Source organism: Mya arenaria, chromosome 10 (genome assembly GCF_026914265.1).
Source record: "Mya arenaria isolate MELC-2E11 chromosome 10, ASM2691426v1".
Taxonomy (NCBI): domain Eukaryota; kingdom Metazoa; phylum Mollusca; class Bivalvia; order Myida; family Myidae; genus Mya; species Mya arenaria.
In genome coordinates this window covers 71291164-71316043 of record NC_069131.1, presented here as the reverse complement: position 1 = coordinate 71316043, position 24880 = coordinate 71291164, and the positions used below count along the sequence as shown (strand labels likewise).

Below are 24880 nucleotides of genomic sequence, written 5' to 3'. Positions count from 1 at the left end.
TTTCAATAAAATACACAAACATCCTTTTCGTCTTTACGTACACTTTAAGGAGTATATAAAATAAATTAAACAAAGTAAGTCTTAAAAGATCTTTAATTTCAAAACTTTTTTTCCTTCTTTGTCTATATGGTCCGCAATTGGTCAGCAGCTCTAATCTATTTCCGTATCGTCAGCTAACTCGTCAGCACTTTAGTACGTCCCCAAAAACGTTCCGAAAACAAACGTACAAAAGACAACTCTGTAAAAAAATAGAATGGTCTACATTATTAATGTCAAAAGTAACACCGTTTATTTAATGACGAGACAATCATTATGGTAAGATCGACAACTCATGTATTAAAGGGAAAAATTTACTGTGTCTATATTTTCAGCTCGAAAGTACTTGATTTTTTTAGGAAAAAGAGACGCATATTTTCAACCAAGTTCTTAAGTCTCCATAAACATTTTACTCACCACGTATTAAATATAGTGGACCGCTGCAGCGGCCCGCAACAAGAAGAGCATAATCATCACATTGCCTGGAGTTTGGACATGTGTGCTCTATTTTATGTAACTCATTGCGGTTCTTACGCACAACCAATAAACATTTAAGTAAATGCAGGAAACGAAACAGGTGGCACAAGTATAACAAAAGCAATGGCATCTACAGAAAAAAGCCAATTAGCCTTACAAGTAAAAATATCCTGTATAAAGGGATATCAAGGCCCAACAAATACCAGACAAGAAACATATAATGCTTCAAGGTAAGCCCCATTGCATGAACTTGAATCAAAAAGCCTGAAACAACAAATGTGCTCAAATAGCATATTGTAAAAGGAACTGCCTCGTTTAGGTCAGTCAAAACTTACGAAATTTCGGGGGAGATGGGGGTTGTGTAAACAATTTAATGAGCGATTTCTTTGTTTACCTATCATCAATTGTAAAAGAAAGAATCCATAATCATAAGCTTTTTTCTACTTCGTAAGATTTGTAAGAGAACCCGTTTTCATAAACAAAAATGTGAATTCCAAAATGTTATTACTTTCTTGATTAAGCATACGTTCTAAATGGGTTTAATCATACAATACCAAAGTTATTCTGTAAGTCAAACTCTGTAAAACGTATAATTACGGCCTTCTGTTGCAGCAGAAGCCTAACAGATCCGTGTTCTTGTGGGTATTACGCATTAAGCTAAATTTCTCCTTTACTTCAAAATATCTATGATACTTGGAATGAATATTGGCATCAGTCAGCTTACAAAACTAGAATGTTCGATCTTCATTTTAAAAGTTTGATTAATTTGCGGGATGTGTCTCTTGTCTGTTATTTGTTTGGCCTTGAAAGAGGATCTTGATTAAATTTTATGCTAAGGGGCTTGTATTGTAGCATAAACTACCAGACAAGAAACACATAGTGCTACACTACAACCCTCGTAGCATGGACTTTAATCAAGATCCTTTTTAAGGGCACAAGGATAAAGGCCAAACAGACACTACACAAGATACACATACATCTAAGTTAAAGTAACAGGCCTAAAACATGAAACGACTAAATGTATTAGAATATTATATTGTTAAATCGGGGCTTCTACCTTCATATAGACAGAGACAAGTTTTACACGGGTCAAATTACGAATTATTAGCAATTTTACGAAGAAACCTTACAACCCTTTATCAGCAATTTTATCTACGTCTTAACATTCATAAGAGAAACTTTTTCTTATACATTGTTGTGAGTTCCAAAACTTGATTACATTCTTGATTAAGCATACGTTCTAAATGGGTTTAATCATACGATCCAGCTATTATTCTGAAACTCAATCTCTGTGAAACGTATGATTATGGCCTTCTGTTGCCGCAGAAGTTACACATATCCGTCTCCTATTGGGTAACATGCAGACTAGAAAACTTTTTTTTCTATTTTTTTCGATGAAACTTGGAATGAAATTGGGCATCATCCAGATGACCGAAATAGATGTTCGATGTTCTTTTTGATATTTCGATTTCATTTGGGGAAAACAATTGATTTTGATAGGGCCTTTCACGGAAAAGTTACAATTAAAGATATATTTTTTTTTTTATTTTTCGTTTTGCTTAAAAGGTTTGATTAACCATTGAAAACACTTAATCAAAACAGACTTTCCAGATCATTTTCAATAGCTTTAATTTAGACCGGATATGAAATCGGACATAACACATGCAAGCAGACTTTTATAACATTTAAATAAAAACGGAATTTGTAACACATTGGTTACACAATATGTCAAACAAACAATAATAGAACAAGTGTTACAGAAAAAGAAGAATTGTAAAAGACTTTTTATTATCTAGACACTTTCATATGATATTAACAACGTGATGTATTGAATCAACGGGTACGCGAGTAACAGACAAGCGATAGATCACCGGAGCTTTCAAATAATATACACCAAACACTAGGCTCTGTAACATGCGCTGACACTAAGACCAAATACAAATGATGCTAAGTTTTTCAGGAACAGCCGCATTCGTTCTAAAGAGCTTGCCCCATTGTTAAATATAATATTGTTTTGCGTGTTTTATAAAACATTCAAAGCAAATGTGAGACTGTTCAATATTTTCTGAAGTCGATGATATAAAAAACTGTTTTGTTTTGACAGGCTTATGATGTTTTAGTTTAACCTTTTAAAATGGTCAAAGGAAAAGGTTGTTTTGAAATGTGGATTAGTTTTATAACTGCCTAATAAGTAATAATAATAATAATAATAGTAAACAGTAATAGAAAAATGATATTCCGCTCTCCAACATTTTAAAAAAAACATCAACACTGTCTTGAAGTTATGTAATAAAAAGATTTGGAAAACGGGTTTCAGTTGCATTGTCAGTACAAACCATTTTTGTTCCACCCTTTTTTTTGACAGATGCATATTATTCCACGGTGACATCTCATATGTTCTGTTTTAGCGTCTGTCAATTCAGCTATGAATACCCAAAACATGGCCAACAATATGGCTTAGTTTCTCGGGCACCAGTGCAATCGATTTTTGCATCCCGCTTTATATTAGTTCAAACATTTAATTTAATGCAATTTCTGTACAAAACTGTTCTTGTAGTAAAGCATTCTTCAATTTATTATTTCAAAACATGTTGTTAATCATGTCGCAGAGTACAAACCAACCTTATACAATACATTGTAATTTAAACAATCGTGTAAAGAAAACAATCACATGATTAAATTAGATTTTTGAGATTTTTACAATGAACGTGGTTTGAAAAACCAAGCGAAAAATTTAAAGGAAGCTGAGCAATATAACTCATTCTAGCACACCGGATAGGCATTTCCGGTGACGTCAGCCGTGCTGGAAAATCCCATCTGGCATCCCCCCATGCCAGATGAGTCACGCGCTGTGACGTGATACTTTTTATTTCTTTTATTATATACTTTAAGTAACCATAATTATGAGATTTCAATAGATGAGTTTCATAAACATTAACTTTGCAAAAATATATCTTCACAACAAAACGAAATAACCCTTCAAAGACTTGATATCGAAGGAACTTATTGACGTTGACAGTGAATAAAAATTACTGCGCGTCATGACGTCGGTAAACATTATCGCACGCGCTTTTTGGTGAAATGTACAAAAATGAGCTTTTTTATGCAGTTTCTTCACAAAAAAAAATAATAAAGGTATGCTAGAAAAAATATCTATCATGTGTATCCGTTTCGGATAAAAAAATCCGACCCTCGGGCATGCTGCGTAGCGGGTAACTCGGCAAGTCTCGTTACCAGGCAACGCAGGTGCCCTCGGGTCGGATTTTTCTATCCGGAACGGGAACACATGACAGATATTATTACGAATACTGTCGTTTTTTCATTACTTTGATTATGTACTCTCTTTTGTGTATAGAGAGAATATTTAGGTTTGTGTTTAAGTATATTTGTATCGGTGTACTAGCTTTTGTTGATGCCCTACTAATCTTTTGCACTTTAGAGACGTTTGTATCAAACTGAATGTACGCTTGCATATACTCACCAATATCTATATCCGCAAATTTCACCAAATATATTGCTGATACGAGATCCCATTGGGATAATAAGCAATATTCTTCAAATGATTCTTATACTATATACGTTTCTGCATACTCACCGCATATCGATATTCCCGATGTTCACCAGCTAGGAAGCTTATACGATTTCCCACGGGGATTATAAACAACGATCTTAGAATAATGGATGTAATAAACGATATCTTATAAAAAGAAAGTATTTTTAGGGAAATAATTGACTATGAGTATTACTTACCATACAACTATTGTCTTGTTTTTTTTCTATAGCCTAAAAGGGGACATTACACACATTGATGAAAGCCAGAGATAGTAGTCGTATAATACGTACGTACGATGAGTCCGAGTTCGAAATAGAAATCGTTGGTTCAAATTGAATGTTAAGGACCGTTTTTGTTTCGATCTTTGTAAGCATTCCCGCTTTACTCGATAATCGCGTAGCTCGAAGTTATTCGGCCAGTCTTTGGAAAATTTAAATCCTGAAGAATATATAATTGATCTATCTACATAATTTCTTTTGCTGACATGAATGGTTGAAACCAGCAAGCAATTGTATAATTCCGGATAATATTTCCGCATATTCTCTAAAGATTAGTTTGCCCTTTTTAACAATGAGATTTGTTGATAATAATTTATAAATAACAGACTGACCAATTAATACACATTTTTGGCCAAAACTAAGTATCAACCAGCTTTATACATTTATTAGTTCAATTGTTTTTAAATTGCGAAAAAGATGAATAAATGTCGAAATCATTGTTTTTTATGAAGTAAACGAGTTCAATTAAAACTTTTGAAAGAAAGGTGCACGCTAGTTCTATCTCAGTTAATCTTTTAGCATTCACAAATCATTTCGATATTTGTTTGCGTATTCAGCTATTGAATACACGGTTACAATTTTGTTATCAGTAATTTGAATTTTCCATAAATGCATTATTTGGGAAGTTGTTGAAGGTTTATCACTTAAAATGTATGTTTGTTATACATGTGTATGTATTGCTTTTGAATAAGAATGTCGGTTTAAGCTCAAAGCTAATGAGGTTTTACATCAATACAGTGTTAAACGCTTTTTGTACAATAGTTGTTATACTCTATATTATGTCGTTTTTTGGTGATATTTCAAGAGTGGTCATTTTCAGCAATTAAGGATTTTTAAAACTAAGACGGGCTGTTTATTAATTGATACAAATAAAAATTATCTGTAAAGGAAGATATAGATTTTGGATAAGTAAAGAGAAAAGTTATCAAGGTTATGATTACAAGGAATCCATAAAAGTCCATTTGAGGTATGTTTATGTCGCAAGAGAAGAGCAAACAGATGTAAACTAATGAGGTCCAACAGCAATAAACGGGATAAAGGCTTCATTCCATTATATCTTATGTCGTATGCGCCTTTTGACTTCATGTCGTCAATTAATTTTGGCCCGATATGTACTAAATGTTTTCCATAATATATGGGGGGTTTTCATTTTAAAAAGAAATAACCAAATAAATATTCTATTTTACGTGTTTTCAAGAAAATCTTTAGGCGAGCGAGCGAAAAATTTACACTTTCCATTTGAAAATAGTGGCGATAGGCATTTTGATCCAGTTTATGTTATATTTGTATAAATTGTTACACACTGAAAAGTTGACATTAGGGACAAATAGATGTTTGTGCATCATCAAAATATGTGAACTTCCCAGGACACTAGCACATGTAATCTGAACATTGTTAACAGATCGAATAACCGACTTTTCTAATGTGCCACTTGTAAAGTGAGTCGCCGAAAGCGTATTTTGATTACTCAGCATTTTACCCCAGGAGTCAGAAGTAGAGTACCAAGGATCAACTTTGAATCACTGGGCAGATTCTCTGGAGACCCTAATTTGTTATTGTTTGAATCATAGTCAAATCTTCATGAACTTCTTCACTCCAAATTCTCAAATACAATCTCTTTACCGCTGTGCTTGTCGAACTAATTATTTGCTTTGTTAATGGCCTTAGAAGCAAAAACTTTCATTAAACTGATAAGCACAGTTCTTTACTTGGCCTTACATGCTCTCTTGTCTTCCTTGACAATCTTGGTGAATCAGGGATAGCTGGGCTACTGTTTACATTCAAGTCGGTTTTCTTGGTGTAAATGGCAGAGAAAAAAAGGATACTTGAAAATGACGTAATATCGTAGTAAATGGGTTTTCTTTTATTTCTAATTCGTGAGTGTTGATATTTTCAAGGTGTCGATCTCCGTTGCCGCCGTGGATGATGAAATTTTCCGGTATCGTTTGAAGATTTTTCTTCTTGAAAACAAAACTTATATGTTTCACAAACGGGTATTAATAATTTTGATGAGACAATTGACAGCATTAATTTAACATTTACTTTGTAAACTTTTCAAGAAATACAATAGAAGAATTGTCAGTCTCGTTAATGTATTTTTGTGCATTTCTGAATAAAGAGGTCCGGTAAATCCGATGAACATTTGATGAATCTGTTGTGGCCTTAAAGACTTGAAATGTAAAATTGTAAAATGAATTAATGTACATCCGAGTTCCGTTGTTGTCAGTGTTACTTTCCAAATTTCACTGTAATGTTTCTTGTCCCAAATCGTTGTGTCTTATGCTTTATTAGCCTCAATCATTTACCTTTCAACATGATCTTGGTTGACTTTAATAGGCCAATGGTTTGTCCTGCTAATGTCCGTTGTTTTATTCTACATACCATGTTTACTCCATCTTTTTATCAGAGCCTATGAACCATTGTTTCCGATAATTAATCATCGTTTTCGGTATATTATTAATTATTGAATTACTTGTGGTACAATTTACTTGGGAGTAAGAGCGCGTCTTTAATTAAAATGTTTATGTCAGGGTATGTATTTTGGCGAAAACGCACTAGCTCTATTGATCTTAACCTAATGATTAGGGTTGTAACTCGCACTAGCTCAATTGATCTTATCTTGACGATAAGTGTTGTACCTCGCAAAAATCCATCTAACTTGCTTTCACTATTTTCTCCAAACTTCGCCAAACATGCAAACTTAGGCTCCACTCACAAGCGAAACAAAATGAAAACCGATGATAATGTATGTACCTTGAGCAATGCACGCAATTAAAGCTTTCAAACCCAATATCAATGTTGTGTACAGCAAAATGATTAAGCCATAGAAAAACGATAATTTGAAGCACGCGCATACAAATTACCTAATCTGCTACCGTGTTTAGCTTACGGCAATTGCAAGATAAAAGCAAAAAACAAATCATGATTCAATTCCAGATTCGTTTCAATATTTAGAGAATGCGACAATTGTTCAATCAGTTATGTCAGCAAGCGACACATTGTGTCAATATCTCAAGAAAAAAACAATTAAAGGTTTTCCATCTCCTACTTTTCATTCCGAAAGCGTTTCTAAAAGTGGGTTACGGTCATGTTTTCCCGTTGAAGCTTTCTATTCGACAGTTGTTATTCCAGATCTGTTTGGTATTTGGACAGCTTGCATTAACGGCGAAACGGTAAATGTGCTTTTTCAACGCGTATCTCGCAATATTTTATTATAAGTCTACTATGTGAATGACATCAGGTTAGTACCTTGATCATCATCAATGATTTCTGAACGTCAGCGGGCACTGTGTGAATGACATCAGGTTAGTACCTTGATCATCATCAATGATTCCTGAACGTCAACGGGCACTGTGTGAATGACATCAAGTTAGTACCTTGATCATCGTCAATGATTCCTGAACGTCAACGGGCACTGTGTGAATGACATCAAGTTAATACCTTGATCATCATCAATGATTTATGAACGTCAACGGGCACTGTGTGAATGAGATCAAGTTAGTACCTTGATCATCATCAATGATTCCTGAACGTCAGCGGGCACTGTATGAAGTTTGACCACTTGCGCTAATCGAAGCAAGCAACAACTTGAAGACAATGAAGTGTAAAATATTTTTTTATTATAAACTAATAAAATCACTTCAAGTACTGAATAGCCAGACATTATTAATGTATTTTGAGCGTTAGCCCAACAATGGTCAACACTTTAAACTTTAACGCACACTGTATTCCGTTGGTGGTAATTTTTGGAAATTACGAATGAACTTATAGCGTAGTCAAAATGAAGTACATTTGTAAAGAGTTATGCCTGTCTTGATTACTATATAATTTGTCGTTATAAGTCTTATTTAAACGTTGATTCCAAGTGAATATTGTATGCTGTTGATATTACAATGACATTGTTTTGAATATTGTGTCATTGTATTGCAACATTCACCTTTGAATAATGGATGGAATAATCAGATTCTACGGAGACACTTATTATGAATTTTGAGAGTTGCTTTGCAGTGCAATATTTTCCTTGTACATAAACATTTTGGTAGCATTATTTACTTAGAATTGTTATGCAAAACCTTTGAATTATTTCGATTTTCAGTACAATATATTTAAAATATTCAAGAAGCACACACTACGAGAGTATTAAAATAACTATGATCCCTTTACCAGTCTTGTGTAGCCTCATATATCATCCACATATTTCGTAAACTACAATTGCGCTGTGTACAACAACAAACAATTCACTTTTTTAAGACTAAAACTCGTTTGATAGTGTAGCAATGTTATCACTGCCAGTGACATCAGCAGACTATATGCACACTACAATAAAGTACACAGGGACAAACCCAGTAGCCTTAGAAAGACCCTGTTAAAGGCACAAGGCTAAGACTAGCATACTCTAAACGATAAACACAAGGCACAGACAGATCACACACGCATCTCAAGTTATTTTGTAATCAATGTTCGGGAAGGGTCAGCAATGCAGGAATCTGCAGGGGAAGGGAGAAGGAGGAGGGGGTGTCAAAGCAGTGACGGTGATTTTTGACAATTATCTACGTAGGAGGTTATGTTATTATAGAAACTCCCAGGAAATCTGTTTGTTTAGGTAAATTTACACTCTAAATCAAATAGAACTCACTTCCCAATGTCTTTTCGTTGCATCAATTCTTGTTACAGCTCGTGCAAACACAAATGGATGTGACGTATGTGGAGCTCGGATTATGAGGTAGAAGCATTATTATCTGAACTATATTTACGACATGAGATAAGTTATACTTTGCTTGGTATAGAGAGTATACTTTTGTTCAGGTTTAAGTATTAAACATGTATTGGTAACCTAGTTTTTTATGGTTTCAATGTTATGGCAAAGATGATCTTTTGCGTTTTAGAGAAGTTTGTATATCGACAGCCCAAAATTTAACGTTAATGCCTATACGATATCCCATGGGGATTATTAACAATGCTCTTAAGATAATGGATTTCCATACAATGTACGTTTCCCTATACTCGCCAAATATTGATATCCCTAAATACCAACTAGGAAGCTTATCCAAAATCTCACCGGGATAATGAAAAATGATCTTTGATAATGGATGGAATCAACGATATCCGAAATAATGTATAGAGCAGATACATTGAATGAGTATTTTGGCAGTAATAACTTACCAAGACTTGGAGGAATCTATTCCGGAAGCTTAGTACATCCAACATTAGTTTTGTTATACAAGAGTCTTAACTCCTAATTTATTAAAGTCGGATTTATTGGCTTTGCTGAATGTGTATTGGCATTGTCAAAATATGTAGAACTTACCTTAAGCGGTAATTGAGCTACGGCTCAGGTCAAATACAACGTTGCCGACTATGCCGAATCCGACATCCGAGCTTTATAAATACATCGACATTTTATTCGAAAAAGCAGAGGAGCTAAGAGAATTATAAACATTAATAAAAATATACTCACAGGTGCACAGATGTTTGAATGGTTGGAATTAGAAATCATGAAGAGAATATAGTTGATTTAAGTACAATGTTTAGTTTGCAGACATGAATGATTGAACACTTGTATCTGCCATGAATATTCATTGGTTCTTAATTGATATATGAGTATGTTAAGCAAGAATGGTAGTCAATAATGAATAATTAAAAGACATTTTATTCATACAACGTTGGACTTCCTAAGAACTGCATATCTGCACTATTCTAGATTGTTTATTTGATGAGGCAATGAAAAGGTTTTTTTTAAATATTATATTCAGTTGTTGATACCTTGAAAAGTGACGGGGTAAGTTATCAAGGTAATGATTACACGGAAACCATTAAAGACCAATTTGAGGTTGATTTAAGCCAAAATATAAAAGCAAAAAGGTGGCTTACAAATATGATTTATTCGGGTCCTTCACAAAAAAAAACACAAGATACATGGTTCGCGGCCAATATGAAATCAACTATTAATAACATTATATTATGTATGTCTGCGTATACTAACCATATATCAATTTCCCAATATTGCGCCAATCAAATTATTATGCCTATACGAAATCTCATTGGGGTAAATAGCAAGGTCCATCTTATAATAAAGCCAACATAAGGTACGCTTGTGGACATTCATCATGTCTCCAAATTTCACCAACTATTATGCTTGTCTGAATTCACATGGGGATAATTAATTATTCTCTTCGAATAATGGATGCCCATACATGTATGTTTCCCTGTACTCGCCACATCGATATCGATATCACCGAACTTCATCAACAATGTAACTTAAACGAAACCCCACGGGAATTGTTAACATTATGTTCTTTGAATAATGGATAGAACCAACGATATCCTATTACATATGTAACAAAAACACATAGAAGGGGTATTTTGTGGGAGATATTTGACTATAAACAATTATTGTTTGGTGGAATCTTTTCCGGAAGAAATAAGTTTATCCAATACTCGTTTGTTCGTTTTCGTCTAAAAGGGAACATTACTCGTGATGATTAGTGCCAGAGTTTTTGGCCTTACGAAGATGTGCATATTGGCTCTGTTTGAGAAACGGCCAATTTTACAATCTGTTCCCGACAACGATGACGTCGACCACACCGACACAGACATTGCCGACTTCGACAACGACACCAAAGCTATGAAGCTACCTGCACCATTTTGTTAAAGTACAGAAAAGCTGAGGAAGAGGTAAAAAAAAACGAACCTTTCTAGAGCGATTATGGCATTATTGTTTGGAAATAGAAAAACTCTTATATTTAAGATCAATTGTTCGTTTGCAGACATGAACTTTTGAAAACTGGTATATGTTAGAGTATCCAAACGGTTCTTGTATGTTAGATACTTTTATAAAGCAAGAATGGTAATCTATATTGATAAATAAAAACATATTCCATTCAAAAAAGCATTGGACTTTGTTACTTTGAAAAAATGAGAAGTGCATTTCTGCATCAGTATACTGATTGATGAAATGCTTTGATGGAGTATTCAGATATTGGAAAGGTAACGAGGTCAGTCATTAAGGTAATGCTTACACGGAAATCATAAAATTCTCTTGATGTTGGCTAATGTCGCATGATAAAAGCAACAGCGGTTTACAGATGTCAACAAATGAGGTCGAACACCAATTAGCATGATCAAGGCTTTGTCCAACAATACATTATCTTGAATAGGGCTTTCAACGTTAGTGTTTTTTGCTATTTTGTTTTCATATATATATATTTTTATATATATCATGACCCAATAAAGTAAAACTTTCATAAAGAATACAACTCCCTGAATGGAACCCTTGCCTTCTTTAATAAAATATTATTGTCTGGATATGTTTCTTGGTGAAAACGCTCCAGGTCATTTAATAAAATCTTGACAATTATGGCTGTACGCGCAAATCCATCAAGTTGGTAAATACTTGCCATTTATTATTTCATAAGTCATTCATTACTCGGAACCTACTGATTCAAATGAAGACATAACGAACAGCAATCACGCAAAACAAAACAAACAAAAAACATCAATAAAAAATGTGTGATCGTTGTTTGTGCCCTTACCTTTTAACCCTTAACAGCGATTTAACTTGAATATGTGAATAACGAGCCTGCGGTTTTCATTCATCATATTTTCGATTACATACGCAATAGACAACATAAGTTCAGAGTTAGAATTACCAGTTATTCTCCCCTAACATCAAGAGGACAGTCCCAGGTAAGTCGTAAATCTAATTCATATTCCGAATAAATCGAATGGAAAAACTACTAGGTTTGTGGTATTTATAAGAAATGATTCGGAAGAAGCATTCTGGATACCAAACAATCAATCGAACAGAATTACATTTTGTACCAGGACATGAATAACTTCTAGACCTAGGGATCAAAAGTTTCTGGGAACGTTTGTAATATCGTCATGATGATTTCTCTGTTGTTGTTGTTGCCAACACGTGAATTATTTGTAGGAGTAGCACTTGTCTTACTTACCTTTCTAACTAGCAAGGCACATCTTCTTTATTGTCATGCAGTGTAAAAATAAATCCAGAACATAATCTGAAATTAACGCAATTGCGACGGACTCCTACTATTATTCTAACATATCGTTTTTTTATTCTTGAACAGAGAAAACACATCCAAAGTATGAAAGCAAATGTAACTGTCTCTCATTTACTTAAACCACATATTGACAGCAAGGCTTCAGCTTTATTCTAGTTTTTGTCAAGAAAAAAGGCCTAGGAAAATATGGCTACGCTCTTATGTTAAGCATGAGTTGCATGAGAACAACAAGGAGAAATCACTCCTAATTTTATCAAATTGTGTTACGGAATGCACTTATAGCCTTCTTCATACACATCTAAAGCACATATTATTCTGAATGTCGGTGCGTCTAGTTTTTATGCGGGAAAAATAAGGGAAATCACCAGACTTTTATGACGACATCGGAATAACTTAAATTCAACAGATGGTGTGTGTCGCAGAATACGCATCCATATGCATGACTTTTGTCGCTCTAGAATTGTAGATGTAGATACACATTAGTATGCGTCCACAAACAGGGTTGTTGCCGTTTTATAATTATTGATGTAGATAAACTACAATGTGTAGTAAAACGCTCCAACAAAGCTTTCGGAATTAAAAAGAAATGTTGGCAAGGATATACAAGGTTTGTGTGCAGTGTTCAGTTGTGGTTTACATATCGCTATTGTCTGATTTGCAATATTAAAGCAAGTCCGCTGGGTGGTCTGATGTGGAAATCAGAAAGAGATAAAAAAAAAAAAAGGTTTTTATTTCGGGATATGGAAACAAAATGCTTCACCTACAGACTGCTTTCATGAATTTTAAAACAATTCATTATTTACTTAAAAAGCTATTTTGATTCGTGTGTGATCTGTTTGTGTCTCTCGTTCAATGCCATTTTGGCCCATAGCTTGGGTCTCTACATTTGTGCATTTAATATTTGATTACTGGGTTTTTTCTTTTTTATACGATTGTTCAATGCTTTGAATAATTGTTTTGAATTTAAAAGATAACGCGTAATATTGTTCCACGAAAAAAGTTTACTATACTTTGAAACATTACATGTGATTCGCATCGGTGTTTTGTTTATTGTACACGAGTGTTAGGACAACATGTAATAACTTTCTTCATTAAATAGAACCTTCTTAGCAATTGATCATACGGAACAGTAATTATCCTGCTATTGCAATTGCGGAAGATGTATGGTAATTCTAGCTTGTAATTACAGCATCTTGTATATAACTGGGATCTCAGGCTGATACATCCTGAAAACGACGAATAGCTTATCTATTTTAATGTTAAGTTCGAATTGGATTATATCCAATATTAGAATGAACGTGAATCTCAGAATTGTATACATTTTGATATTGTATTTTTATGTTCCTTTTTATTTAAATATGCCAGTTCCTTCCTATTTCTATTGAATGAGAGTTGCCTTATTAAGTAATAAATAATGAAGAAATTTGTTTAAATGAAGATAGTTTCTTGACTATTTCATCCAGTCAATAACGACGGTCCTTCCTAAAACCCATCTAATTTGCTTACACAAGCAATATATTAATACCCACGAAATTGTGCAGCATGCAATCATACAATCAGTTCAAATTGGGTATATAATAACAATGATAAATTGAATAATGAATATACTAATTAAACATACCGCGGAATCAAGAAATATATGCGAGTTCAGTTAACTGACGACTGTAAAGCAATTTTGATGAGGGAATTGTTTATTTGTGGTAATTGCATTTTTATGTGTTGTAAGTGTTTTTGCGGTGTTTGCATTTGTGTAGATTTTAAAATCATCTATCGTATATTAATGCATCTTATACGTATGTTTGTATACGACTGACAAATTGATGCTTTTGAATTTGTGTAAAACACAGCACTTCTTTCACACTGAGTATACTTGCCTATCTGTATAAGAGCGTGAAAACAACATGTAATTACATTCTTTGTTATAATGTACCTTCTTAGCAACTCATCATGCGATAAACAGTTATCCTGTCATTTCGATTCTGGAAAATGTATGGTAATTCTAGCTTGCAGTGATAGCATTCTGCCAATTACGGGGATATCAGGCTGATGCCTGGTCTAATAGCAATACATCCGTAAGAGGAATAATACTAGTAGTAATTTACTATGATCGGAGGCTATATTGGATGATCACAAATATTGGGAATTAAACGTATCTCAGGTTTTCATACAAAATTCGCAGATACCGCATATTGCCGCATTTTACACTGCGTTATAAAACTTCAAAATGTATAGCTTTTACAGCGACTTGTGCACAAACTCCAGCTGAAAACAATATTGGTGGAAATGAATAACAATGGAATTATACCTTTAAAATTACGATGTATGGTAACGGTCGGAAAAAGTTTTCCGGAATTTTACATTGAAAGCATTAAATTGCTTTAAAATCGTTTTGTGTGTAAGCCTGAGCTGACTCTGAAAAAGAACTTGAACTAAAAGGGCATTGTGCTACCTTTTGGTCTTCATTTGAAACACTTGAACGATTTGGCGAATTATCATTTACTACCAATTCTTTTATTTCACATATTGCAAGCTTAACGGGATAAAAATGCATGTAACACACGAACACCTATCTCTATTGTTTATACATGGTGGGTTCATTTGATTTAAACTTCACTTTTATTTGTTGCTATAAATATCGGAAAGGGTAAGTAGAGACAATTCCATCACAGAAAATTAGATTGATAAAAATCAGTATTTCAACAATCTTTTTCATCGTTTTTTAACCTCTTGCAACATGATGTTCCGCTCTTTTGTCAAATAATTCAAGAACTATTTCATAATGCTGGTGACACGTTTGAATATTAGGTCATGCATACGTGTATTAGATGGACTCATATAAAAGATTTATATATTGCTTAAGTAAGTAAAACTAGCTAGAACTATATAAGTATTACTTGCCTTAGCCTACGGTTCGGAGATCAGGAAACTGATATACGTACATATCACTTCATAGCATTTCCTCAACAGCGTGTGCAGTTTTGCATAAAACAACGATTTGTTTACATGGATATTGGAAAAGCTCTACGAGAAAAGAATTATGCCTACATTGTTTGTAATGCAAAAGATATATCGGCGCCGCCTTTTGTGAAAAAAATCGCTAGTGTAAAATAATCTAGGTTTTCTTACCATGATATTTATCGAGAAAGGATCACTTACACTGATCATTCATAGTGGCTCATAAAATAACAAAACACCAGTTTTTATTATTGCACAATGATCCTGTTACTGATATATGCAGCAAGTTCAAAATAACGAAGACAGACCACACACATACCGATATACCTTTATCTTATTGATAAATTTTAATACTGCATTGAAAGGAAGAGCAAAACAATTCATTGGGGATGAAAACTAGGCCCCACTCGTACAATTGAATGACGATTATGACGCGTGTTCTATGTCAATTTTGTATTAAGTAATTGCCTCCTAAGTTTGTAATTATATATGTGAATGAAAAGCAACTTATGCGTCCATATACATGACATTTGCATAGATAAACTGCAACGCCACAGTTGTGTTGAAAAACGCTTAAATAAAAAAGCTTTTGGAATTAAACTTGAATGGTTGGAAATGTTACACAAGGTTAACATGCATGCATTGTGATATAATATACTAATCTATCACCACACAAAGCATCGCTACACTGTCAAGTCATTCCGGCCTTTAGATAACTGTTTCATTATCAGATAGGTACTATTTTTGTATACAGTTTGCTAGTGAGCAGTTCGGTATGGAAATCACAAAGATTCAATAATGGTTTTCATTTAAATTTACTAAAATGCTTCATCTACAGACTGCTTTCATGAATTTTAAAACAATTCATCATTTACTAATAAAGCTATTCTGATTCGAGTGTGATCTGAGTAAGATCTTTTTGAGTTTGTTTCTCTCGTCCAATGTTGTGCTGGGCCTGACTTTGTGCCCCTCGTCCAATATCGTTTGGGGCTTGACCTTGCGCCTCTCGTCCAATGTCGTTTGGGGCTTGACCTTGGGCCTCTCGTCCATTGTCGTTTGGGGCTTGATATTGTGCCTCTCGTCCAATGTCGTTTGGGGCCTGTCCTTGTGACTCTCGTCCAATGTCGTTTGGGCCCTTAACTTGTGCCTCTCGTCGAATGTCGTTTGATGCCTGACCTTGTGCCTCTCGTCCATTGTCGTTTGGGGCCTGACCTTGTGTCTCTCGTCCATTATCGTTTGGGGCCTAATCTTGTGCCTCTCGTCCAATGTCGTTTGGGGCCTGACCTTGTGCCTCTCGTCCAATGTCATTTGGGGCGTGACCTTGTGCCCCTCGTCCAATGTAGTTTGGGGCTTACCTTGTGCCTCTCGTCCATTGTCGTTTGGGGCCTAATCTTGTGCCTCTCATCCAATGTCGATTGGGGCATGATCTTGTGCCTTGTCGTTTGGGGCTTGACCTTGTGCCTCTCGTCCAATGTCATTTGGGGCTTGACCTTGTGCCTCTCGTTCAATGTCGTTTAGGGCTTGTCCTTGTGCCTCTCGTCCAATGTGGTTTGGGGCTTGACCTTGTGCCCCTCGTCCAATGTGGTTTGGGGCCTGACATTGTGCCTCTCGTCCAATGTGGTTTGGGGCTTGACCTTGTGCCTCTCGTCCATTGTCGTTTGGGGCCTAGTCTTGTGCCTCTCGTCCAATGTCTTTTGGGGCCTAATCTTGTGCCTCTCGTCCAATGTCGTTAGGGGCCTGACCTTGTGCCTCTCGTCCATTGTCATTTGGGGCGTGACCTTGTGCCTCTCGTCCATTGTCGTTTGGGGCCTAATATTGTGCCTCTCGTCCAATGTCATTTGGGGCTTGACCTTGTGCCTTTCCTCTAATGTCGTTTGGGGCCTGACCTTGTGTCTCTCGTCCATTGTCGTTAGGGGCCTAATCTTGTGTCTCTCGTCCAATGTCGTTTGGAGCCTGACCTTGTGCCTCTCGTCCATTGTCGTTTGGGGCCTGACCTTGTGTCTCTCGTCCATTGTCGTTTGGGGCCTGACCTTGTACCTCTTGTCCATTGTTGTTTGGAGCCTGACATTGTGCCACTCGTCCAATGTCGTTAGGGGCTTGACCTGGTGCCTCTCGTCCAATGTCGTTTGGGGCTTGACCTTGTGCCTCTCGTCCAATGTCGTTTGGGGTTTGACCTGGTGCCTCTCGTCCAATGACGTTTGGGGCTTGATATTGTGCCTCTCGTCCAATGTCGTTTGGGGCTCGATCTTGTGCCTCTCGTCCAATGTCGTTTGGGGCTTGATCTTGTGCCTTGTCGTTTGGGGCTTGACCTTGTGCCTCTCGTCCAATGTAGTTTGGGGCTTGACCTTGTGCCCCTCGTTCAATGTCGTTTAGGGCTTGTCCTTGTGCCTCTCGGCCAATGTCGTTTGGGGCTTGACCTTGTGCCCCTCGTCCAATGTGGTTTGGGGCCTGACATTGTGCCTCTCGTCCAATGTGGTCTGGGGCTTGACCTTGTGCCTCTCGTCCATTGTCGTTTGGGGCCTGACCTTGTGCCTCTCGTTCAATGTCGTTTAGGGCTTGTCATTGTGCCTCTCGGCCAATGTCGTTTGGGGCTTGACCTTGTGCCCCTCGTCCAATGTGGTTTGGGGCCTGACATTGTGCCTCTCGTCCAATGTGGTCTGGGGCTTGACCTTGTGCCTCTCGTCCATTGTCGTTTGGGGCCTGACCTTGTGCCTCTCGTCCAATGTAGTTTGGGGCCTGACATTGTGCCTCTCGTCCAAATGAATGTGGTTTGGGGCTTAACCTTGTACCTCTCGTTCATTGTCGTTTGGGGCCTGACCTTGTGCCTCTCGTCCATTGTCGTTTTGTGCTTGACCTTGTGTCTCTCGTCCATTGTCGTTTGGGGCCTGATCTTGTGCCTCTCGTCCATTGTCGTTTGGGGCCTGATATTGTGCCTCTCGTCCAATGTCGTTTGGGGCCTGACCTTGTGTCTCTCGTCCATTGTCGTTTGGGGCCTGACCTTGAGCCTCTCGTCCATTGTCGTTTTGGGCTTGACCTTGTGCCTCTCGCCTAATGTCGTTTGGGGCTTGACCTTGTGCCTCTCGTCCAATGTCGTTTGGGGCTTGATCTTGTGCCTCACGTCCAATGTGGTTTGGGGCTTGATATTGTGCCTCTAGTCAAATGTCGTTTGGGGCCTGACCTTGTGCCTCTCGTCCATTGTCGTTTGGGGCGTGACCTTGTGCCTCTCGTCCATTGTCGTTTGGGGCCTGACCTTGTGCCTCTCGTCCAATGTCGTTTGGGGCCTGATCTTTTGCCTCTCGTCCAATGTCGTTTGGGGCCTGACCTTGTGTCTCTCGTCCATTGTCGTTTGGGGCCTGATCTTGTGCCTCTCGTCCATTGCTATTTGGGGCCTGATATTGTGCCTCTCGTCCATTGTCGTTTGGGGCCTGACCTTGTGTCTCTCGTCCAATGTCGTTTGGGGCCTGACCTTGTGTCTCTCGTCCATTGTCGTTTTGGGCTTGACCTTGTGCCTCTCGCCTAATGTCGTTTGGGGCTTGACCTTGTGCCTCTCGTCCAATGTCGTTTGGGGCTTGATCTTGTGCCTCACGTCCAATGTGGTTTGGGGCTTGATATTGTGCCTCTAGTCAAATGTCGTTTGGGGCCTGACCTTCTGCCTCTCGTCCATTGTCGTTTGGGGCCTGACCTTGTGCCTCTCGTCCATTGTCGTTTTGGGCTTGACCTTGTGTCTCTCGTCCATTGTCGTTTGGGGCCTGACCTTGTGCCTCTCGTTCAATGTCGTTTAGGGCTTGTCCTTGTGCCTCTCGGCCAATGTCGTTTGGGGCTTGACCTTGTGCCCCTCGTCCAATGTGGTTTGGGGCCTGACATTGTGCCTCTCGTCCAATGTGGTCTGGGGCTTGACCTTGTGCCTCTCGTCCATTGTCGTTTGGGGCCTGACCTTGTGCCTCTCGTCCAATGTAGTTTGGGGCCTAACATTGTGCCTCTCGTCCAAATGAATGTGGTTTGGGGCTTAACCTTGTACCTCTCGTCCATTGTCGTTTGGGGCCTGACCTTGTGCCTCTCGTCCATTGTCGTTTTGTGCTTGACCTTGTGCCTCTCGTCCAATGTCGTTTGGGGCTTGATATTGTGCCTCTCGTTTTCGTTTAGGGCTTGACCTTGTGCCTCTCGTCCAATGTCGTTTGGGGCTTGAACTTGTGCCTCTCGTCCAATGTCGTTTAGGGCTTGACCTTGTGCCACTCGTCCAATGTGGTTTGGGGCTTGACCTTGTGCCTCTCGTCCATTGTCGTTTGGGGCCTGATATTGTGCCTATCGTCCATTGTCGTTTTGTGCTTGACCTTGTGTCTCTCGTCCAATGTCGTTTAGGGCCTGATATTGTGCCTCTCGTCCATTGTCGTTTTGTGCTTGACCTTGTGTCTCTATTCCATTGTCGTTTGGGGCCTGATATTGTGCCTCTCGTCCATTGTCGTTTTGTGCTTGACCTTGTGCCTCTCGTCCAATGTCGTTTGGGGCTTGATATTGTGCCTCTCGTTTTCGTTTAGAGCTTGACCTTGTGCCTCTCGTCCAATGTCGTTTTGGGCTTGACCTTGTGCCTCTCGTCCAATGTCGTTTTGGGCTTAATCTTGTGCCTTTCGTCCAATTTCGTTTGGGGCTTGACATTGTGCCTTTCGTCCATTGTCGTTTGGGGCCTGACCTTGTGCCTCTCGTCCAATGTCGTTTGGGGCCTGATCTTGTGCCTCTCGTCCAATGTCGTTTGGGGCCTGACCTTGTGTCTCTCGTCCATTGTCGTTTGGGGCCTGACCTTCTGCCTCTCGTCCATTGTCGTTTGGGGCCTGACCTTGTGTCTCTCGTCCAATGTCGTTTGGGGCCTGACCTTGTGTCTCTCGTCCATTGTCGTTTGGGGCCTGACCTTGTGTCTCTCGTCCATTGTCGTTTGGGACCTGACCTTGTGCCTCTCGTACATTGTCGTTTGGGCCTGACCTTGTGCCTCTCGTCCATTGTCGTTTGGGGCCTGACCTTGTGCCTCTCGTCCATTGTCGTTTGGGGCCTGACCTTGTGCCTCTCGTTCAATGTCGTTTGGGGCCTGATCTTGTGCCTCTCGTCCAATGTCGTCTGGGGCCTGACCTTGTGTCTCTCGTCCATTGTCGTTTGGGGCCTGATCTTGTGCCTCTCGTCCATTGTCGTTTGGGGCCTGATATTGTGCCTCTCGTCCAATGTCGTTTGGGGCCTGACCTTGTGTCTCTCGTCCATTGTCGTTTGGGGCCTGACCTTCTGCCTCTCGTCCATTGTCGTTTTGGGCTTGACCTTGTGCCTCTCGCCTAATGTCGTTTGGGGCTTGACCTTGTGCCTCTCGTCCAATGTCGTTTGGGGCTTGATCTTGTGCCTCACGTCCAATGTGGTTTGGGGCTTGATATTGTGCCTCTAGTCAAATGTCGTTTGGGGCCTGACCTTGTGCCTCTCGTCCATTGTCGTTTGGGGCGTGACCTTGTGCCTCTCGTCCATTGTCGTTTGGGGCCTGACCTTGTGCCTCTCGTCCAATGTCGTTTGGGGCCTGATCTTGTGCCTCTCGTCCAATGCCGTTTGGGGCCTGACCTTGTGTCTCTCGTCCATTGTCGTTTGGGGCCTGATCTTTTGCCTCTCGTCCATTGCCGTTTGGGGCCTGATATTGTGCCTCTCGTCCATTGTCGTTTGGGGCCTGACCTTGTGTCTCTCGTCCAATGTCGTTTGGGGCCTGACCTTGTTTCTCTCGTCCATTGTCGTTTTGGGCTTGACCTTGTGCCTCTCGCCTAATGTCGTTTGGGGCTTGACCTTGTGCCTCTCGTCCAATGTCGTTTGGGGCTTGATCTTGTGCCTCACGTCCAATGTGGTTTGGGGCTTGATATTGTACCTCTAGTCAAATGTCGTTTGGGGCCTGACCTTCTGCCTCTCGTCCATTGTCGTTTGGGGCCTGACCTTGTGCCTCTCGTCCATTGTCGTTTTGGGCCTGACCTTGTGTCTCTCGTCCATTGTCGTTTGGGGCCTGACCTTGTGCCTCTCGTCCATTGTCGTTTGGGGCTTGACCTGGTGCCTCTCGTCCATTGTCGTTTGGGGCCTGACCTTGTGCCTCTCGTCCAATGTCATTCGGGGCTTGACCTTGTGCCTCTCGTCCAATGTCGTTTGGGGCTTGACCTGGTGCCTCTCGTCCAGTGTCATATGGGGCTTGATTTTGTGCCTCTCGTTCAATGTCGTTTAGGGCCTGATCTTGTGCCTCTCGTCCAATGTCGTTTGGGGCCTGACCTTGTGTCTCTCGTCCATTGTCGTTTGGGGCCTGACCTTGTGCCTCTCGTCCATTGTCGTTTGGGGCCTGACCTTGTGCCTCTCGTCCATTGTCGTTTGGGGCCTGACCTTGTGTCTCTCGTCCATTATCATTGGGACCTGACCTTGTGCCTCTCGTACATTGTCGTTTGGGCCTGACCTTGTGCCTCTCGTCCATTGTCGTTTGGGGCCTGACCTTGTGCCTCTCGTCCATTGTCGTTTGGGGCCTGACCTTGTGCCTCTCGTCCAATGTCGTTTGGGGCCTGATCTTGTGCCTCTCGTCCAATGTCGTTTGGGGCCTGACCTTGTGTCTCTCGTCCATTGTCGTTTGGGGCCTGATCTTGTGCCTCTCGTCCATTGTCGTTTGGGGCCTGATATTGTGCCTCTCGTCCAATGTCGTTTGGGGCCTGACCTTGTGTCTCTCGTCCATTGTCGTTTGGGGCCTGACCTTCTGCCTCTCGTCCATTGTCGTTTTGGGCTTGACCTTGTGCCTCTCGCCTAATGTCGTTTGGGGCTTGACCTTGTGCCTCTCGTCCAATGTCGTTTGGGGCTTGATCTTGTGCCTCACGTCCAATGTGGTTTGGGGCTTGATATTGTGCCTCTAGTCAAATGTCGTTTGGGACCTGACCTTGTGCCTCTCGTCCATTGTCGTTTGGGGCCTGACCTTGTGCCTCTCGTCCATTGTCGTTTGGGGCCTGACCTTGTGCCTCTCGTCCAATGTCGTTTGGGGCCTGATCTTGTGCCTCTCGTCCAATGTCGTTTGGGGCCTGACCTTGTGTCTCTCGTCCATTGTCGTTTGGGGCCTGATCTTGTGGTTCTCGTCCATTGTCGTTTGGGGCCTGATATTTTGCCTCTCGTCCATTGTCGTTTGGGGCCTGACCTTGTGTCTCTCGTCCAATGTGGTTTGGGGCCTGACCTTGTGTCTCTCGTCCATTGTCGTTTTGGGCTTGACCTTGTGCCTCTCGCCTAATGTCGTTTGGGGCTTGACCTTGTGCCTCTCGTCCAATGTCGTTTGGGGCTTGATCTTGTGCCTCACTTCCAATGTGGTTTGGGGCTTGATATTGTGCCTCTAGTCAAATGTCGTTTGGGGCCTGACCTTCTGCCTCTCGTCCATTGTCGTTTAGGGCGTGACCTTGTGCCTCTCGTCCATTGTCGTTTTGGTCCTGACCTTGTGTCTCTCGTCCATTGTCGTTTGGGGCCTGACCTTGAGCCTCTCGTCCATTGTCGTTTGGGGCTTGACCTGGTGCCTCTCGTCCATTGTCGTTTGGGGCCTGACCTTGTGCCTCTCGTCCAATGTCATTCGGGGCTTGACCTTGTGCCTCTCGTCCAATGTCGTTTGGGGCTTGACCTGGTGCCTCTCGTCCAGTGTCATATGGGGCTTGATTTTGTGCCTCTCGTTCAATGTCGTTTAGGGCTTGATTTTGTGCCTCTCGTCCAGTGTCATATGGGGCTTGATTTTGTGCCTCTCGTTCAATGTCGTTTAGGGCTTGATTTTGTGCCTCTCGTCCAATGTCATTTGGGGCCTGAACTTGTGCCTCTCGGCCAATGTCGTTTGGGGCCTGATCTTGTGCCTCTCGTCCAATGTCGTTTGTGGCCTGACCTGGTGCCTCTCGTCCAATGTCGTTTGGGGCTTGATCTTGTGCCTCTCGTCCATTGTCGTTTTGTGCTTGACCTTGTGTCTCTCTTCCATTGTCGTTTGGGGCCTGATATTGTGCCTCTCGTCCATTGTCGTTTTGTGCTTGACCTTGTGCCTCTCGTCCAATGTCGTTTGGGGCTTGATATTGTGCCTCTCGTTTTCGTTTAGAGCTTGACCTTGTGCCTCTCGTTTAATGTCGTTTTGGGCTTGACCTTGTGCCTCTCGTCCATTGTCGTTTGGGGCCTGACCTTGTGTCTCTCGTCCATTGTCGTTTGGGGCCTGACCTTGTGTCTCTCGTCCATTGTCGTTTGGGGCCTGACCTTGTGTCTCTCGTCCATTGTCGTTTGGGGCCTGACCTTGTGTCTCTCGTCCATTGTCGTTTGGGGCCTGACCTTGTGCCTCTCGTCCATTGTCGTTTGGGGCCTGACATTGTGCCTCTCGTCCAATGTCGTTTGGGGCCTGATCTTGTGCCTCTCGTCCAATGTCGTTTGGGGCCTGACATTGTGCCTCTCGTCCAATGTCGTTTGGGGCCTGATCTTGTGCCTCTCGTCCATTGTCGTTTGGGGCCTGATATTGTGCCTCTCGTCCATTGTCGTTTGGGGCCTGACCTTGTGTCTCTCGTCCAATGTCGTTTGGGGCCTGACCTTGTGTCTCTCGTCCATTGTCGTTTTGGGCTTGACCTTGTGCCTCTCGCCTAATGTCGTTTGGGGTTTGACCTTGTGCCTCTCGTCCAATGTCGTTTGGGGCTTGATCTTGTGCCTCACGTCCAATGTGGTTTGGGGCTTGATATTGTGCCTCTAGTCAAATGTCGTTTGGGGCCTGACCTTCTGCCTCTCGTCCATTGTCGTTTGGGGCGTGACCTTGTGCCTCTCGTCCATTGTCGTTTGGGGCCTGACCTTGTGTCTCTCGTCCATTGTCGTTTGGGGCCTGACCTTGTGCCTCTCGTCCATTGTCGTTTGGGGCTTGACCTGGTGCCTCTCGTCCATTGTCGTTTGGGGCCTGACCTTGTGCCTCCGTCCGATGTCATTCGGGGCTTGACCTTGTGCCTCTCGTCCAATGTCGTTTGGGGCTTGACCTGGTGCCTCTCGTCCAGTGTCATATGGGGCTTGATTTTGTGCCTCTCGTTCAATGTCGTTTAGGGCTTGATTTTGTGCCTCTCGTCCAATGTCATTTGGGGCTTGAACTTGTGCCTCTCGGCCAATGTCGTTTGGGGCCTGATCTTGTGCCTCTCGTCCAATGTCGTTTGTGGCCTGACCTGGTGCCTCTCGTCCAATGTCGTTTGGGGCTTGATCTTGTGCCTCTTGTCCAATGTCGTTTTGGGCTTGACCTTGTGCCTCTCCCCCAATGTAGTTTGGGGCTTGATCTTGTGCCTCTCGGCAAATGTCGTTTGGGGCCTGACCTTGTGCCTCTCGTCCAATGTCGTTTGGGGCCTGACCTGGTGCCTCTCGTCCAATGTCGTATGGGGCTTGACCTTGTGCCTCTCGCCTAATGTCTTTTGGGGCTTGACCTTTGGCCTCTCGTCCAATGTCGTTTGGGGCTTGACATTGTGCCTCTCGTCCAATGTCGTTTGGGGCTTGATATTGTGTCTCTCGTCCAATGACGTTTGGGGCTTGATCTTGTTCCTCTCGTCCAA

At 40.8% G+C, this 24880-nt stretch overlaps 3 protein-coding genes across 3 annotated transcripts; all 3 read right to left on the bottom strand.

Annotated features, from left to right (window-relative positions):
• Positions 1-16837: 16837 nt before the first annotated feature.
• LOC128204995 (uncharacterized) lies at positions 16838-17299 on the bottom strand. The gene has a single exon (XM_052906390.1). It carries the CDS (start codon positions 17297-17299, stop codon positions 16838-16840), a length of 462 nt encoding a protein of 153 aa, XP_052762350.1.
• An 801-nt stretch (positions 17300-18100) lies between these two features.
• Positions 18101-22545, bottom strand: LOC128204994 (uncharacterized). The gene is made up of 7 exons (XM_052906389.1): positions 22312-22545; positions 21844-22174; positions 21342-21515; positions 20838-21206; positions 20370-20738; positions 18574-18942; positions 18101-18474 (listed from the first exon to the last, which is right to left on the bottom strand). Exons 1-7 carry the CDS (start codon positions 22543-22545, stop codon positions 18101-18103), a joined length of 2220 nt encoding a protein of 739 aa, XP_052762349.1.
• Positions 22546-22684: 139 nt separating this feature from the next.
• On the bottom strand, positions 22685-24346 carry LOC128204993 (S-antigen protein-like). Its single transcript, XM_052906388.1, has 3 exons — positions 24180-24346; positions 23640-23941; positions 22685-23385 (listed from the first exon to the last, which is right to left on the bottom strand). Exons 1-3 carry the CDS (start codon positions 24344-24346, stop codon positions 22685-22687), a joined length of 1170 nt encoding a protein of 389 aa, XP_052762348.1.
• Between the last annotated feature and the right edge of the window lie 534 nt (positions 24347-24880).